The sequence below is a fragment of the Pongo abelii genome, chromosome 20 (assembly GCF_028885655.2).
Source record: "Pongo abelii isolate AG06213 chromosome 20, NHGRI_mPonAbe1-v2.0_pri, whole genome shotgun sequence".
Classification (NCBI taxonomy): domain Eukaryota; kingdom Metazoa; phylum Chordata; class Mammalia; order Primates; family Hominidae; genus Pongo; species Pongo abelii.
The window spans coordinates 65,024,227-65,042,514 of NC_072005.2; the positions used below are offsets into that span (position 1 = coordinate 65,024,227).

Consider the following 18,288-nt stretch of genomic DNA (forward strand, 5'->3'; position numbering starts at 1 on the left):
GCGCGGCCTTTTGGGAGTTGTTCGTTGCGCGGAGCGCGGGCACGTCCGCCGGCCACCGGAAGCACCGCCATTGCCCGGTGCGTGCCGGTGAGTCTGGCCGCCTCAAGGTTGGCGCGGAGGTTTCACCGTTGGCCGGGTGCGGCCGGAGCGCAGGACCAGACCAGAGCCGCCTCAAGTGACCTGGGCGTGCCGGAGAAACGAGCAGGGCCTGCGGGGGTCCTCAATAATGTGGCGAGGCCGGGCAAGGGCAGGGGCCTGATGGGGTCGGGATGTCTCCGGCCTCAGGGGGACAGGGAAGGCCAGTCCAGTCAGGTTTCCCTTGCAGCAGCGCCCGGCTGGGTCTGAGCTCGTCGGGAGGCTCTCCTGCTGCAGAGCTGGGAGGGAACTGATAGGGCCGGGCCCCCTCGCAGGTACGGGCAAGGGGGTGGGACTGGGTGGGACTGGGTGGGCCTTCCCGACAGAGGGGGCCTGGGTGGAGGGCTGCAGGGGCTGGGGATTCAGGCCGGCGTCTGGCGACCCAGCGGGGCCTCTCCCGGCTCCTTTTTCCTCCCTCAGCTCATCTTCTGCGGCTTATCCACAGGTGGCAGCCAAGAGCCTCCTGGCACAGCGGCACCAGGCATTTGGCGCCTGTTGGACCCCAGAGGTCATCCCAGCTCCAGACGTGGACACGTTTGGTTCCAATGGTACGTGAAGCTTGAACCTTGCAGAGAGAACAGTGTATTTTCCAAGGGAACAGAAGATTAAGGCCAGTCCAGGCAGGGCAGGGGTAACTGGGGTGTTGGGGGCCTGCAGTGGTTAAGCGATGCTGGTGCACCCCATAGAGAGACTACAGAGGTGAACAAGATGGGATATGTATGTAACGCCTGTAAGTGAGGGATCGGGGTTCCATTTGTGTTAGGTGACATTTGATGGGGACCGTACAAGGCAGTGCTAATGAGGAAGACATGGGGTTGGATTTCAGAGTCTAAGGGAGTAGGGAAACATCAGATTACGGAAATGACTCCGTGTAAGGAGGGATGCCAAAAGGCAGGAAGGAGTGGAGGAAGACTGTGTTTCTGTTTCCAGCATGGAGCCAGGATAGAAGTCACAGTGCAAGGAAAATGTGGAATGCCTGGTCAGTCTCTGCATGGGAGTTGAGGAGCATGTGGGTGACATGACTGAATGTGGAGGAGGGAATGGCAGTGGCAGGAAGCCCAGGAGGTTTGGGCTGGACACGTAACCTGGAGCAGATTGGAAACGTCACCCCACAAGCAGGGAAGGAGAAAACTGGAAAAGGAAGGAGAAAGCAACTCTCTCCCCAGCCCTGCAGCCAGAGGGACTTCTGCCAGATCAGCCACCATACAGGTCCAGTATGAGGAACAGATGGAGAATTTTATGTCCAAGAATAATCACTATGAATACATCTGTTGTGCCCCTTTTGCAGGTCAACACAATGTTAAGCTCTGTAAATGCAACTCAATTAATTCTTTTAGCATCCTCACAGGGCAGGTCTTGCTGTTTTTCCAGATGTCTACAGATGAGGAAACTGAGGCCTGGAGAGGTTAAAGAGGCCAGTTCAGAGTCCTACAGCGACAGGTAATGGAGCCAGTACTTTGAAAGCAGGTTGCGAAGTGAGTGTTCTCAGCCCTCGCCCTTGGATGCCTCCAGACAAGGAAGGACAGGGTTAGAGAGCAGAGATGGACACAGGCAATGAGAGATTCCCCAGGGAAGGCCAGGAGCATCAGGACAAGATAGTATCACATAAGATACTGGGCAGACCTCTTGGATGTGGTCTACGTTTGTGATTGTGTGTGTGTTTGAGAGTGAGAGAGCAGAGCAGGGATGGGCAAGATGAGGAGGGGGAAACTGAGACTGTTGGTCACTCTGTTCAGGCCTCACCTGAGAGGAGAAGAGGCAGGGGATGGGGCACTGGGATATGGATTCATCTTGACCAGAGAGAAGACATCTCACCTCAGAATTTGAAGGGAGCTACTAATGAGTGCAGGCTTGCAGGAGTTTGTGTGCCAGGAAGTTGAAAGAGTCCAGAGTCGTCCCTTGGAGTGAATTAAAAGGCCGATTTGTCTGCACAGAGAGGACAGTGGTGGGAGAGGACAGTGGTGGGAGGGGACTGAAGTAGGGAGTGAGAGCATGAGCTTGCAGCTGTAAGGGGATAGTGACTGAGTGGATACTGGTGTTCCTGAACTCATATACCACCCAGGACTCAGAAATTAGCAGGGTTGGGCAGAGAGGGCAGTCAAGGGCATGGGCAGATTGCACAGAACAAACAGGTCAGAGAGGCCAAGAGGTGGGCCTCAGGCCAAGGATGCTAAGAAAAAGAACAGGGGCATTGGGCTGGGGTGAGGTGTACCAGATGGGGAGGCTGGGAGCCTGAGTGGTAGTGTGCTTAGGGCCATGAGCTATGGAGCTCCCACCTTCTCACTCCCCAGCCACGAGGCCTCAGTTAAGTTTTACTCAAGTTCTTTCTGCCTTGGTTTCCTCATTCAGAAAACAGGGTAAATGCTGATAATTGTCTTTGTGGGGTTACAAGGAAGATCAAATGCATGAATTCAGGCAGAGAACAGGGTACAGTGCCTGGCCTGTAGGAAGTACAGCCTGAGTGGTCAGTGGATTTCGAAAGGTAGGAAGGCCTGGGGCATTTGCTAGGGAAGGAGGCTGAGATCATAGGCCCCAGTGTGTTTTGATTCATGTCTTTATTGTTTTTTTTATAAACGGGGTCTCACATGTTGCCCAGGCTTGTCTCAAACTTCTGGCCTCAAGAGAGCCTCCTGCCTTGGCCTCACAAAGTGCTGGGATTATATGTCTTTAATACAGAGCAGCTTTGTACATTTTTCAGCCATGTAGGTGAACTATCTATTTGTGACTATCACCTGACTTTCTCATAGGTCTTTATTTTCATTAAAGAAGCTTAAATATTTTGTCAAGATCAAAAAATAGTCCTGGGGTTTTTTTGTTTTTTTTTTCTTAAGACTGGGTCTCGCTCTGTCACCTAGACTGGAATGATGGCATGACCTCGGCTCACTGCAGCCTCTGCTTCCTGGGTTCAAGCGATTCTTGTGCCTCAGCCTCCCAAATTACTGGGACTACAGACGTGTGCTGCCACGCCCAGCTAATTTTTTTATTTTTTTAGTATGGACGGGGTTTCGCCGTGTTGTCCAGGCTGGTCTTGAACTTGAAAAGAAATGGAAAATATATGTAATGGCAGAAATAAGACTAGTTCTCACAGTAAATGTGATGGGTAGAACTCTGTTTTAGTAGACACTTTGAAATTGAACTGAAAATAAAAAGTTAAAGATACGCTCTACTTAGAAGAGTCAGATGATCCAGGCTTTGACAAACAGGTGGTGGGATGAGCATAGATCCATCAGTGAAGACAAATAAGGAAATGGGTGGCAAGATAATATCAGATAAAGTAGACCGTTAGTGCAGCAGCATTAAGACACTTTTATCCTTTTTTTTTTTTTTTTGAGACAGGGTCTCACTCTGTCACCCAGGCTGGAGTGCAGTGATGCCATCACAGCTCACTGCAGCCTTGACCTCCCAGCTCAAGTGATTCTCCCATCTCAGCCTTCTCAGTAGCTGGGACTACAAGTGTATGCCACTACACCCAGCTAACTTTTTGATTTTTTTGTAGAGACTTGGTCTCACTTTGTTGTCCAAGCTAGTCTCCAGCTTATAGGCTCAAGCAGTCTTCCTGCTTTGACCTCTGTATTAGTCTGTTCTCATGCTGCTAATAAAGACATATCCGGGCCGGGCGTGGTGGCTCACGCCTGTAATCCCAGCACTTTGGGAGGCTGAGGCGGGCAGATCACAAGGTCAGGAGATTGAGACCATCCTGGCTGGCTAACATGGTGAAACCCCGTCTCTACTAAAAAAAAAAAAAAAGTACAAAAAATCAGCCGGGCGTGGTGGCGGGCGCCTGTAGTCCCAGCTACTCTGGAGGCTGAGGCAGGAGAATGGCATGAACCTGGGAGGCGGAGCTTGCAGTGAGCCGAGATCGTGCCACTGCACTCCAGCCTGGGTGACAAAGAGAGACTCCATCTCAAAAAAAAAAAAAAAAAAAAAGACATACCCAAGACTGGGTAATTTATAAAGGAAAGAGGTTTAATTGACTCACAGTTCCACATAGCTGGGGATGTCTCACAATCATGGCAGAAGGCAAAGGAGAAGTAAAGTCACACCTTGCATGGCAGCAGGCAAGAGGGCGTGTGCAGGGGAACTCCTCTTTATAAAAGCATCAGATCTTGTGATACTGTCACAAGAACAGCAAGGAAAAGACCTGCCCCCATGACTCAGTTACCTTCCACTGAGTTCCTCCCACATGACGTGTGGGAATTACGGGAGCTACAATTCAAGAAGAGATATAGGTGGGGACACAGCCAAACCACATTAGCCTCCAAACGTGCTGGGATTACAGGTATGATTACAGGATTAAGGCCTGGCCTTATCACCTCTTTAGTGATAAAAGTCTATAGGAACAACATACATTAATCTTGAATGTTTATGGACCAGACACCATAGCATAGATATAAAACAAAAATTGTGTACTTAAAGGAAATATGAGAAGGACTATATGAGAAACTTCGACACATGTCTTAAAATTTGATCAGGAAGACAAAATAGAGTATAATAAATTATTTTAAGTATGGTGTCAAGGTAGATTATAGATTTATCTACACACTTCTGTCTGTAATATATTCTGCCCACGGAAAATTTAAAGACCCAGATTTTCTTCTGTGTACACAAGGCTCCTCCTTTATTAGATCTGTAAATCATTGAGTTCTCTTGGTCCTGGGTCCTGTTCCCTCTCTCTAACTTGACTGTTCCTGTTTAGTTTAAGTGCTGCTGAGTCTCATGGACTTAAATATCTTTATTGTGGTGCCCCAATTTCTTCTCTGGGCTTCAGGCTGGCAAATGTAACTGGCTGTGTAACATTCCCACTTGGAAATCGTGTCCAGCCTTAACATGTCTTGATTCCCCTCCTCCTACTTGTTCACTCTGGGAAAAGATATAAACTTTCCCAAGTTCTTGAATCTAGAAAGAGATGTCATTATTGAGCCTCCACTCCCAATTCTATTGCATAACTGATTATACTTCCAATGTAGAGAGTGAATCTGCCCACTTCTCTCCATTTTGCTATCCCTTGAGTCCTGGCCTTTGGTGATAGCCACTTCTTCTCCTTATTCCACCTTTACTCCCCACAGTCCATTCTCCAGCCTGCCAACATCTACATAAGCCCAGCAATGCCTTCTCTCTCTCTGAGATAGAATCTAAACTTGTATGGGACTTTCTCTAGCTGTGGCCCTTGCCCTTCTCTATGCTCAGGTCACGGGATGGGCCAGGGTCTTCCCAGTCTCTGGGGTGAGGTTTCCAATCTGCCTCAGCCTCTGCCTGTGCATTGGAGTGCCTCCCCTCCCTTAACCTCATCTTGTGGGCCTAGAACTATAGTCTTTCCTTGATCCAATGCGGACTGCACTTCATTGTTCTTGCCTGTTTGCTCATGTGGCCTCCCTGCTACCTGAGAAAAGGCCCCACAGGCCCGGGTTGTGCCCTTGCTGGGTCTGGGTCCCACTTACATCCCTGGCCTGGAGCCTGGCACTTGGAGCGAGCCCAGAGTTAATCATTGTTGATGGTGACACTGCTACTTTTCCTCTTTTATTGTGTTAGGATAGCTCAAGGAGCAGTTCTTCCCTTTACATGTGTACCTGCGTGCAGCATTCTGCGAGCTGTCTGGCAATTCTGCTTTTGAATATTTAACCTAAACATACACATGCAGAAAGGCAGGCATGTATGAAAGCAAGAGTGGCCATTATAGGGCTGATGTGAGGGTGAAATTTGGAAAAGTCCTAAATATTCAGAAACATTAAACTCTTTAAAGCTGGGACTATTAATAAACTACAGTCCATTCATCAAATTCAGCTATTACAGTAATTACAGCTATTACAAAAATTGTTTATTGGCATTGGGAGATACTTTATGTTTACATTATAGAGTGTTTACATTATAATCACATTTTTCTAGAAACGCATTATGGTGATTAGTGAACATGTGTGTATTGACACAGAAAGATTTCTCTTTTTGTTGTTTTTTGTTTGTTTGTTTTAAGGAAGGTTTCTCAAAGGACATGCAGTTACCTGTCAATAATAATGGGGATATGTTCTGAAATGTGTTGTTAGGTGACTTTGTTGTGTGAATGTCATCGGCGTGCTTACACAGACCTACATGGTTATAGTTTAATACACATACAAGTTATGTGGTACAGCCTCTTGCTGCTAGGCTGCAAACCTACACAGCATGTTATTGTAGTGAATACTATAGGCAACTATAACACAATGGTGAGAATTTGTATATGTAAATATATCTAAACATAGAAAAGGTACGGTACAAATATGGTATAAAAGATAAAAAATGGCCCACCTGTATAGGGTAGCTCCATTGTAATCATATGGGACCACTATCATATATGCGGTCTGTCACTGACCAAAACGTCATTATGGGGCACATGACGGTAGGCACAAAATAGTAACAGTGGCTGTCTCTTAAGATGTTGGATTATTTATTATTCTTACACTTAGCTATCTGCATCTTTGACTTTTTATGCAATGAACCTAAAATTTGTGTGATTTATACATCATGTTGGCTATAGTTAATAATCTCTTATATGCTTGAAAATTGCTAAGAAAGTAAAATATTCCCACCACAAAAAAGTATTGAATGCATATGTTAATTACCTCAATTTAGCCATTCTATAGTGCATATGTATTTCTAAATATATTGTACATGACAAATATATACAGTTTGTATTTGTCAATTAAAAAATAAATTAACTTTAAAATTTGTATGATTAAAAAACAACTTCATAGGCCAGGCTTGGTAGCTCATGCCTGTAATCCCAGCACTTTGGGAGGCTGAGGCAGGCGGATCACCTGAGGTCGGGAGTTTGAGACCAGCCTGACTAACACGGAGAAACCCTGTCTGTACTAGAAATACAAAATTAGCCAGACATGATGGCACGTGGCTGTAATCCCAGCTACTCGGGAGGCTGAGGCAGGAGAATCGCTTGAACCCAGGAGGGGGAGGTTGCAGTGAGCTGAGATCACGCCATTGCACTCCAGCCTGGGCAACAAGAGTGAAACTCTGTCTCAAAAAAAAAAAAAAAAACTTCATGTCTGGGCATAGTGGCTCATGCCTGTAATCCCAGCACTTTGGGAGGCCAAGGCAGGTGGATTGCTTGAGCCCAAGAGTTTGAGACCAGCCTGGGCAACATGACGAAACCCCATCTCTATTTTGAAAACAGAAACAGCCAGGCGCGGTGACTCATGCAATGCTAGCACTTTGGGAGGCCGAGGCGGGCAGATCACCTGAGGTCGGGAGTTCAAGACCAGCCTGACCAACATGGAGAAACCCCGTCTCTGTTAAAAATACAAAATTAGCCAGGGTGGTGGCGCATACCTGTAATCCCAGCTGAGACTCAGGAGGCTGAGGCAGGAGAATCGCTTGAACCCTGGAGGCGGAGGTTGCAGTGAGCTGAGATCGCTTCACACCATTGCACTCCAGCCTGGGCAACAAGAGTGAAACTCTGTCTCAAAAAAAAAAGAAAGAAAGAAAGAAAACAGAAACAAACAAAAAAACCATCATTTTGAAATATATACTTATAGAAAGCTGCAAAATAGTACAGAGTATCTTGTGTGCCCTTCACCCACCTTTTCCAGGAAGTGACATCTTTCACAAGTGGAACATTGACATTGATACATATTGTTACTTAGACTGTAGACCTTATTTAGCATTTTTAAGCCTCCATTTGTGTGTATGTATCATTCTATGAAACTTTTTTTTTTTTTAAGACAGAGTCTCTCTCCATTGCCCAGGCTGCAGTGCAGTGGCGAGATCTCTGCTCACTGCAACCTCCATTCCCCGGGTTCAAACAATTCTCGTGCCTCACCCTCCCAAGTAGCTGGGACTACAGGTGCGCACCACCATGCCTAGCTAATTTTTTGTATTTTTAGTAGACAGGGTTTCACCATGTTAAACAGGCTGGTCTTGATCTCCTGACCTCAAGTGATCCACCCGCCTTGGCCTCCCAAAGTGCTGGGACTACAGAAGTGAGCCATCACACCTGGCCTCATTCTATGAAACTTTTTACCTTTTTTTTTTTCCCCCACATAGGGTTTTACTCTGTCACCCAGGCTGGAGTGCAGCAGTGTGGTCTTGGCTCACTGCAGCCTCTGTTCCCAGGCTCCAGCAATCTTCCCGCCTCAGCCTCCCAGGTAGCTGGGACTATAGGTGTGCGCCACCACACCTGGCTAATTTTTGTATTTTTTGTAGAGACGGGGTTTTACCATGTTGCCTAGGCTTGTCTTGATATTCTGGGCTCAAGCAATCCGCCTGCCTCGATCTTCTGGGCTCAAGCAATCCGCCTGCCTCAGCTGCCCAAAGTTTACAGGCATGAGCCACCACGCCTGGCCTCAAGCTTCTGTTCATCTTAAGCCAACAATTTTGTGGAAATTGGTTACAGGGGCCACAAGACACTGAGCCGCTCCAGGCCAGCAGCTTGCTGGTCCTGGCAGCCTCTGCGAGTGCCGTGGCTTTGATTTCATCTTGGGGCCTAGTGTTAGGCACAGCCTGGCCTGGAGGATGGCTCACCTCACGGGCGGAGGGAGCCAGACCCTTGCCCCACCAGCTGTCCAAGGGGCCCTTGCAGCTACAGGTAAGACCCCACACCCGCCTTCATTTTGCTTTTTTCCCCACTCATCCATGGAGACTTCCAAGCTGCTTTTTATCTTCCCTGTCTTCCTTATATTTTCCTTTTGTGTCTTAAATGCTGTTGGAGTGGAGCAGACACCCCAGCGTGTGATCTGTGCCAGAAGCCTGGAGCTTTGTTGGCATGGCCTGTATTCGGCATGGAGTCAGGGCCTGGGGAGGCAGCAAGGTGTGGAGCCACCCGAGGCTAGAGAAGCCTGCAAGTGCGTCTGAAGGTGGGGTGTTGCGGGGCCGGGGAGCTGGAAGGTGTTCCACGAGACTGACAGACGTTGCAAGGTCTGTGGTGAGTGTCTGGAGTTTTTTAAAACTTCTCTTGTTGCCCAGGCTGGAGTGCAATGGCACGATCTCAGCTCACTGCAACCTCTGCCTCCTGGGTTCAAGTGATTCTCCTGCCTCAGCCTCTCCAGAGTAGCTGGGATAACAGACATGGGCCACCACGCCTGGCTAATTTTGTATTTTTAGTAGAGACGGGGTTTCACCATGTTGGTCAGGCTGGTCTTGAACTCCTGACTTCAGGTGATCGACCTGCCTTGGCCTCCCAGAGTGCTGGGATTACAGGTGTGAGTTACTGCGACTGGCTGAGATTTTTATATGGGAAGGGATTTCTGGAGATTGTGGAGGAATTTGGGCTTTCTCCTAAGGGCAGCGAGAAGCTGGCACTCCACAGGGTTCTGTGACACAGGCTTCATTCTGTGGTGTCCCTGCGGCTTCCTGAGACAGGACCCCATCAAACCCACTGTGCTACCCCCACAAGAAGCAGTGGCTGAGCCAGGCACGGGGCAGGCTTGTGGAGTGGCGCATAGTGCCTGGAAGACGGGGACACGGGCTTTTGGCTGAATTTGAGGAGAGCACACAGGAGGGGTCAGGAAGGACTTCCCCTGTCCCTGCTCAGCCCCATGTTCTCAGTACACATGTGAGCATCGATGTCACAGGCTTCCAGGCGGAGGAGTGCGTACATGAGAGTCTGCGGTGCGCTCAGTACAAAGGGGGTGTGGGTTTCTGGCTCAGGAGCCTCCCGTTGTTGTCACTTCTCCCCCTCTGTCTCTGGTCCTCCCACCTCCCTCATTGTAGGGATCACTGTGGGGACCCCAACAGTCTCCTCGTCTAAAGATCCTCAACATGGGTCTCTTCTTTCCATGTAGGGTCACATAGTCACAGGTTGTAGGGATTAGGATGTGGCCATCATTCAACCCACTACAGTCACGGTAAAAAAAAAAAAAAAAATTGCAAAGCCCTGAACAGCATGCAAAGGGACAGGCAGAACAGGGAGGGGACACAGGACACAGGTTTGGTGGCGTCAGGGTGAATTTCTTCTCCTTGTGCAGGGGAGGCAAGAGTGTTCAGCATTTGCTGTTAGTGTGTCCTGACTGGCCTCTGAGTTCTCCTTCACGTTCAGGAAGACAAGGTGGTGAAAATAAACAGGGCTGGGTGCTCTGCGGCTGCAGGTTTTCTTCACATCTGCTCATGTGTGAGGTTGGCCTCAGGCTGAAGAGTCCTGTGCCTGACACAGCCTTGCCCGCAAGGTTCTTCCTCCCTGTAAAGCAGTTTCTCAGCTCAGCACAGTCAGCATTTGGGGCCAGATGATCCTCTAGGGCTGCCCCATGAGCTGTAGAATGTTTTACACCTTCCTGGCCTCTACCCACCAGACGGCAGCCAGTAGCTGTCCCCTTCTACACCTCCTCCCCCTCCACTCCCACCAAACTCCGGAAACTGTCTTCAAACGTGGCCAAATGTTCCCTGAAAGCAAAACTGCCCCCAGTTGAGGACCACTGCTGTGAAGAAATGGTCCACTTTTCTCGAAATTCTTAAAGCCCTGTTTCTTTAAGTAAGCGTGGCGTTCACTGTGTGCGGGTCCTTGAGACCATTCTCAGGTTGACCATATGGACTCAGAACTCTGAAAAGCTCTTATATTCACAGTTACAGTTTAGTACATTGAAAGGATACAGATTAAAATTACAAGGATCAGACCTTTCTTTTTTTTTTTTTTTTTTTTTTTTGACAGTCTTGCTCTGTCACCCAGGCTGGAGTGCAGTGGCCCCATCTCTGCTCACTACAAGCTCCGCCTCCCGGGTTCACACCATTCTCCTGCCTCAGCTTCCCGAGTAGCTGGGACTACAGGCGCCCGCCACCATGCCCTTCTAATTTTTTGTATTTTTAGTAGAGATGGGGTTTCATCGTGTTAGCCAGGATGGTCTCGATCTCCTGACCTCGTGATCTGCCCACCTTGGCCTCCCAAAGTGCTGGGATTATAGGCGTGACTTGAGGTCAGGAGTTTGAGACCAGCCTGGCCAACATCCTGAAACCCCACCTCTACTTAAAAAATACAAAAATTTGCTGGGCATTGTGATGCGCGCCTGTAATCCCAGCTACTCAGGAGGCTGAGGCAGGAGAATCGCTGGAACCTGGGAGGCAGAGGTTGCAGTGAGCTGAGATCGTGCCACCACACTCCAGCCTGGGCAACAGAGTGAAACTCCAAAGTGCGGGGTCTGGACAACCCAGGCTTGCTAAACCAGCGCTGCACACTCCTTGTAATGTGTGTGTGATGTGGCAGTGTCACCATTCCAGCATCATGGAATGATGGGTTTAGCATTTACCTTTTTGGGGTAGGGGTCATTTTTTTCTTTTTCTTTTTCTCTTTCTCTTTCTCTTTCTCCTTTTCTTTTTGTTATTGTTGTTTGAGACAGGGTCTCATTCTGTCACCGAGGCTGGAATGTGGTGGCACAATCACTACTCACTGCAATCTCAACCTCCTGGGCTCAAGCAATCATCCTGCCTCAGCCTCGCAAGAACCTGGGACCACAGGCATGCACCACCATGCCCAGCCAATTAAAATATATATATATATATATATTTTTTTTTTTTGTAGAGATAGGGTCTCCCTGTGTTGCCCAGGCAGTTCTCAAACTCCTGGGCTCAAACGATGCTTCTGCCTTGGCCTCCCAAAATGTTGGGATTACAGGCGTGAGCCACTGTGCCTGGGCCACTTTGTTCTTTTGAGTAAGTTTAATGTTGGGAGTCAGGTAAATGTGTACATATTCATACCAACTCTAAGTCTTACAAGTTGAATATTTTGTCATAGCTTATGTTATTCTTTAAACCTTTTTTGGTAGGGTGTGAATGCCTCCTCCCCAAACTTGTCATCTAATAGCAATTCTAATCATTCACATTCCTTTTTTTTTTTTTTTTTTTTTTGAGACAGAGTCTCGCTGTCGCCCAGGCTAGAGTGCAGTGGCACGATCTCGGCTCACTGCAAGCTCCGCCTCCTGGGTTCACGCTATTCTCCTGCCTCAGCCTCCCGAGTATCTGGAACTACAGGTGACCGCCACCACGCCGGCTAATTTTTTTGTATTTTTTAGTAGAGATGAGGTTTCACCGTGTTAGCCAGGATGGTCTCGATTTCCTGACCTCATGATACACCCGCCTTGGCCTCCCAAAGTGCTGGGATTACAGACGTGAGCCACCGCGCCCGGCCTACATTCCATTTCTTTTGTGTGCGTTTGTGCCTTGTCTGTCCTCCCCCTGGCACTGAGGTCGCATGCAGTTGTTTGCATTGCATTGTCTTTGTCTTCTGTTTCAGCACTGAATTTGCTGTTTACTTCTCTCTCTCTCTTTCTACTTGTTCTTGGAGGACTTGATTGCTTGGTTTGCCTGAAGAATGTTATGTGTCTGTTCAGAAGAGAGATTAGGACCTGCCACAAAGGTCATGCCTAGAGGGGAGAGTATTCCTGCAGAATTCAGCATAGGAAAGGAGGCCTCAGGCACCAGAAGTGTTTGACAGCAGGAGAGTTCTCAGAAGAGATTGCCTGGGAAATGAGAGCATTGCTGGGGTGAAGTCCCAGCAGCTGCGAGTTTTGAGGCTGCTGTGAGGTGGCCCATGCTTAGGCTCTGTGTTCCTGGCCAGAGTGGGTCCCCAGCACCGCAACATCTGCAGGAGATATTGCTGGTGGAAGAAGTTTCCCAAGTCTTTGAAGGGAAAGGTGAGAACTGCCTAAAAAATACGGCACAGAGAAAGCAAGATTTCTGCAATGCATGGCTTGATACTTGATATTCAAGGGAATTTTTTTTTTTTTCTGAGAATATGGGGCAAGAAAAATGCCAGCTTTCAAACCTGGGAGAATGATGTGTTCAGCGTCTGCAGGGGCTGCCTTTATCTGCTCTTCTAGCCCAAATGGGAGTTGTTTCGCTTTTTTTTTTTTTTTTTTTTTTTTTTGAGACAGGGTCTTGCTGTTGCCCAGGCTGGAGTCCAGCGGTGTGATCTCAGCTCACTGCAACCTTGACCTCTAGGGCTCATGCAATCCTCTCATCTCAGCCCCTACCCCTACCAGTCGCTGGGACCTCAGACCATGCCCGGCTAACGTTTTGTGTTTTTTTTGTTTTATTTTTTTTGAGACAATGTCTCACCCTGTCTCCCAGGCTGGATTGCAGTGGTGCAATCTCGGCTCACTAAAACTTCCGCCCCCCCGGGTTCAAGGGATTCTCCTGCCTCAGCCTTCTGGGTAGCTGGGATTACAGGCACACGTCACCATGCCTGGCTAATTTTTGTATTTTTAGTAGAGACGGGGTTTCACCATCTTGGCCAGGCTGGTCTTGAACTCCTGACCTTGTGATCTGCCCGCCTCGGCCTCCCAAAGTGCTGGGATTACAGGTGTGAGCCACCGTGCCCGGCTGGCTAACATTTTTATAGAGAGGGGGTCTCACTTTGTTGCCTAGGCTGGTCTTGAACTCTTGGACTCAAGCAATCTGCCTGCTTCAACCTCCCAAAGTATTGGGATTCCTGGCATGAGCCACCACGCTGGCCTTTGGGGTCAGAGTTCAAGGCTCTTCATGAACTAGAAAGCATTGTGCAAATGAAAGGCACCATCAGGTCGAGCGAGCGTAGTCATATGAGCAAAGGCAGAGATACAGGATGTGTTTCTGGAATGTTCAGTGATCTCGAGTAACCTGTTGGTGCCTGCAGAGGGTGTGCTTCAGTGCCGATGTGGCGATGGCAGTCAGATGTGTGGAAGGGTTTGGTGCCACATTCAAGAGGGTTTTTGCCAAACTCTTGGTAGGACAGTGATGTGACTGCTGCAAGGGGATTAGACAAGCAGAAGATATGAAGGGTTTGGTGACTAAGTTCAGTAGAGAGGGTGACAGGCATGCCCTGGCAGTAGGCAGCATCCTGGCACTTCCAGCTGAGACCGAGGGAGGGCATCCCTGGACAACACCCCCTCCCAGAGCCAAGGGAAGTTCCCTGCACCGCCCTGCTGGGGAGTGTCCCATCCTCCTTGTCCCCACGCCCCCATTGTCATCATTTTTGAAAACAGCTTATGATCCATTGTGATATGCTAAATATACAATTACTTAGACACCTGGCCTCCACCTCCCTTCCTTAGTCACGAAACGATAGGAAAAATGCCCCTCCTTGTCCTTGACTGTTGAGGGGGCTGCTGTGTGTCTGGGCTCACAGCTGAGATGCCCAGCACGTGACTGGGCACATCCCCTGAGCCTGAGGTAGCCCAGGTCTGTACCCAGGCGTGAGGCCCATTCCTGCACCTGGGAAGCCCTGCTTGTCGCTGGCCGGCCCCGTGTTCTTTAGGGTGGGTGTTGGCCCTGGAGGTGTGCAGGAGCCGAGGGGCTGAATCTCTGCTTGTTTTCCACCCCAGACTGGTCTCCTGAGGACCTTTGCCCTCTACACAGCAGCCTCTTCAGGTGCAGGGAGGAAATGGAAGCACGTTCTACGCTGGTTCCACCCCAGGTGAGTGGGGGGTCTTTGCTGTCAGTGCCTTGGTCTCCACAGATGTACAATGGGTCCAGGAGTAGCACCCGCCCCTGCAGGCTGTCACACAGGAGTGCTCTGCAGTGCTGGCCAGTGCTTCCCAGTGAAATGCTCCAGCTCCCTGCAGTAAAGTGTGGCACCCATCACCAGCATGGACGAACCTAGAGCTCCTTGGACTAGACCCAGCGCAAGTCTCCCATGCCTGTTCCACCAGGCCAGGTCTATGTTTCTGAAATTTTGCTTGTGGTTGCTCCTCAGGCCCTTGAGGGTGGATGGAGCTGAGTCCCACACCCCAACAGCCACACTGGGCGCTCAATCCTCATGGACACCCCTGGCTGGGGGAGTGTCCCCTTAAAGCACTGTAGTTACCTACCTGCTACCTGGGTGAGGGCCGTCTCTTCCTGGCTTGCAGACAGCCATTGTCCCACTGTGTCCTTAGGCAGTGAGGAGAAAGAGAGAGCACGCATGCCCTCTAGTGTCTTTTCCTCTTATTTTATTTTTTGACATAAGATCTCCCTCTATTGCCCTGGCTGGAGTGCAGCGGCATGAACATGATCTTGGCTCACAGCAGCCTTGAACTCCTGGGCTCAAGCGATCCTCCCACTTCAGCCTCTCCAGTAGCTGGGACTACAGGCATGCACCAGCATGCTTGACTAGTTTATTATATTTTTAGTGGGGACAGGGTTTTGCCATGTTGTTCAGGCTGATCTCAAACTCCTGGACTCAAGAGATGCTTCAGCCTCGGCCTCCCAAAGTGCTGGAATCGCAGGCGTGAGCCACCATGCCCAGCCTCTTCCTCTTCTTATAAGGACTCTAGTCCTATTGGATTAGGGTCCCACCCTTATGACCTCATTTAATCTTAATCACCTTTTTTTTTTTTGAGATGGAGTCTTGCTCTGTTGCCCAGGCTGGAGTGCAGTGGCACAATCTCGGCTCACTGCAACTCTGCCTCCTGGTGTCAAGCAATTCTCCTGCCTCAGCCTCCCAAGTAGCTAGGATTACAGGTGCCCGCCACCACACCCAGCTAATTTTTTGTAGAGATGGGGTTTCACCATGTTGGCCAGGCTGGTTTCGAGCTCCTGACCTCAAGTGATCCACCCACCTCGGCCTCCCAAAGTGTTGGGATTACAGGCGTGAACCACCGCATCCGGCCCCCAATCACCTTCTTAAACAGTTCTTTTTTTTTTTTTTTTGAGGTGGAGTCTCGCTCTGTTGCCCAGGTTGGAGTGCAATGGCGCTATCTCGGCTCACTGCAAGCTCCGCCTCCTGGGTTCACACCATTCTCCTGCCTCAGCCTCCCAAGTAGCTGGGACTACAGGCACCCGCCACCTCGCCCGGCTAATTTTTTTTGTATTTTCAGTAGAGACGGTGTTTCACCATGTTAGCCAGGATGGTCTCGATCTCCTGACCTCCTGATCCGCCCACCTCAGCCTCCCAAAGTACTGGGATTACAAGCGTGAGCCACCGCATCCGGCCAACAGTTCTTAAACAGTTAACCTTAATCACCTTCTTTGTTTTTGTGGGTTTTTTTTTTTTCGAGATGAGAGTCTCACTCTGTCGCCCAGGCTGGAGTACAATGGTGCGATCTCAGCTCACTGCAACCTCTGCCTCCCAGGTTCGAGCGATTCTCCTGCCGCAGCCAGGAAGAGTAGCTGGGACGTGCCACTATGCCCGGCTAATTTTTGTATTTTTCGTAGAGTTGGGGTTTCACCATGTTGGCCAGGCTGGTCTCGAACTCCTGACCTCGTGATCTGCCCGCCTCGGCCTCCCAAAGTGCTGGGATTACAGGCGTGAGCCACTGTGCCTGGCCAATCACCTTCTTAAACAGTCACTTTGGGAGTTAGGGTTCAACATGTGAATTTGGGGAACACAGTTCATTCTATAGCATTAGCCTTTTGAAAACACACCGCAGCCCTGATTTGTCCTACAGGCTGCAGTTTTCCCGCCCCTGATTTAGAGTGTCTTTCTTACCTCATTTCGAATCTGTGATTTTGTAGAGAGGCAGTGGGTGAGGATCTCCTAGTGGAGTTCCTGTCATTTCCAGTCCAGAAATCAGGACCACTGCTGTGACTGGCAAGAGGTGAGATGCCCAGAAAAGTAATGGTACACACCACATACATGGAGCTGTCCCAGTCCATTTGGGTTGCTATAATAAGATACCTTAGAGTGAGCAATTTACAAACAACAGAATTTACTGCTCACGGTTCTGGAGGCTGGTAAGTCCAAGATCAATGTGTCAACAGAGTTGGTCTGGTTGGGGCCTGCAGTCTCATAGATGGCACCTTTTACATGTCCTCATATGGTAGAAGGTGAACACAGGCTCCCTCCAGCCTCTTTTATGAGGACATTAATTGCCTTGTAAAGACCCCACCTCTTAACACTATCTCACTGGGTATTAGGTTCCAATGTATGAATTTTACGGGGGGACACCAACATTTAGGCCTTAGCAGGTACCTCCATGAGGGCATGAGGACCTGGGGTCTCTGAGCAGTAACAAGTGCCCTGTTTCAGGCATCTGTGTGCTTCGAGGATGTGGCTATGGCATTCACACAGGAGGAGTGGGAACAGCTGGACCTGGCCCAGAGGACACTGTACCGAGAGGTGACACTGGAGACCTGGGAGCATATTGTCTCCCTGGGTAAGGGGCTGTGCCCATGGAAGGAGGTTCTACCCCAGGACTCAAAGCTATACCAAGTTCTGAAGGGTGTTCTGGGATGGGCTGGAAGATACTGGAAGCAGGTCCCTTTCAGGTGCAGGTCCCAGGGGTTGCCCTTCATTCTACCTCTGGGACAGGTTTGTGACTTGTAGTCCCAACAGTGGGGAGTTTCCTCGGACAGCACTAGGGGCTGAAGCTTGAACCCAGGACATAGTTCTTGGTTTCCAGGCAGAGGAGCAAGTCCTTTTTCCGTCTTTGACCAGGGCTTTTCCTTTCCAAATCTGATGTGATCTCTCAGCTGGAGCAAGAAGAGGACCTGTGCAGAGCAGAGCAGGAGGCCCCCCGAGGTAAGAGCAGGTCTTGTGGTGAGCAGCTCAACAGCTAACAAGCTTGGACAGAGAGCTCTCCGCAGGGCCCTAGGGGCCAAGGAGGGAGCCTTGTTTGGAGGAAGCTTCCTTGGGTGCTCTCTGCAGCAGTTCACCCATTCAAAGGAGTTCACCAATTCGAAGTATGCAGTTCATGGTTTCCAGTGTCTTCCCTGAGTGTGGAACCCTCACCACAGTCAGTTCTAGAACATGTTCATCATCCCAACCATTTAGGCCTCTTTACTTGATTTGTTTTGTTTTTAATTAATACATTTATTTTTTTATTTTTTGAGATAGGGTTTCACTCTGTTGCCCAGGCTGAAGTGCAGTGGCGCTATCTTGGCTCACTATAGCCCCCACCTCCCTGGCTCAAGCAATTCTCATGTGTCAGCCTCCCTAGTAGCTTGGACTACAGGTGCACACCGCCACACCTGGCTAATTTTTTTGTTTTTGTTTTTGTTTTTTAAGACGGAGTTTCGCTCTTGTTTCCCAGGCTGGAGTGCAATGGCACATCTCGGCTCACCACAACCTCCACCTCCCAGGTTCAAGTGATTCTCCTGCCTCAGCCTCCCAAGTAGCTGGGATTACAGGCATGTGCCACCACACCCGGCTAATTTTTTGTATTTTTAGTAGAGACAGAGTTTCACCATGTTAGCCAGGATGGTCTCGATCTCCTGACCTCATGATCTGCCTGCCTCAGCCTCCCAAAGTGCTGGGATTACAGGTGTGAGCCACCACGCCCGGTCCTAATT

The 18,288-nt window shown here is 49.4% G+C and overlaps 1 protein-coding gene across 38 annotated transcripts in view; it reads left to right on the forward strand.

Moving 5' to 3' along the window:
* Positions 1-18,288, forward strand: part of ZNF544 (zinc finger protein 544) — a 49,209-nt gene continuing 30,921 nt past the window's right edge. For 6 of the 38 annotated variants that reach the window (XR_010138683.1, XM_054539199.2, XM_054539204.2 and 3 more), the window contains exons 1-5: positions 1,430-1,575; positions 11,957-12,072; positions 14,403-14,494; positions 17,027-17,153; positions 17,470-17,518. Coding sequence is in view for 29 of the 38 variants with exons in the window: in XM_054539199.2 (XP_054395174.2) it covers positions 1,433-1,575; positions 11,957-12,072; positions 14,403-14,494; positions 17,027-17,153; positions 17,470-17,518 (527 nt within the window). In the remaining 9 variants the exon portion in view is untranslated. The other 32 variants (XM_054539202.2, XM_054539203.2, XM_054539195.2 and 29 more) reach the window with 16 other exon arrangements.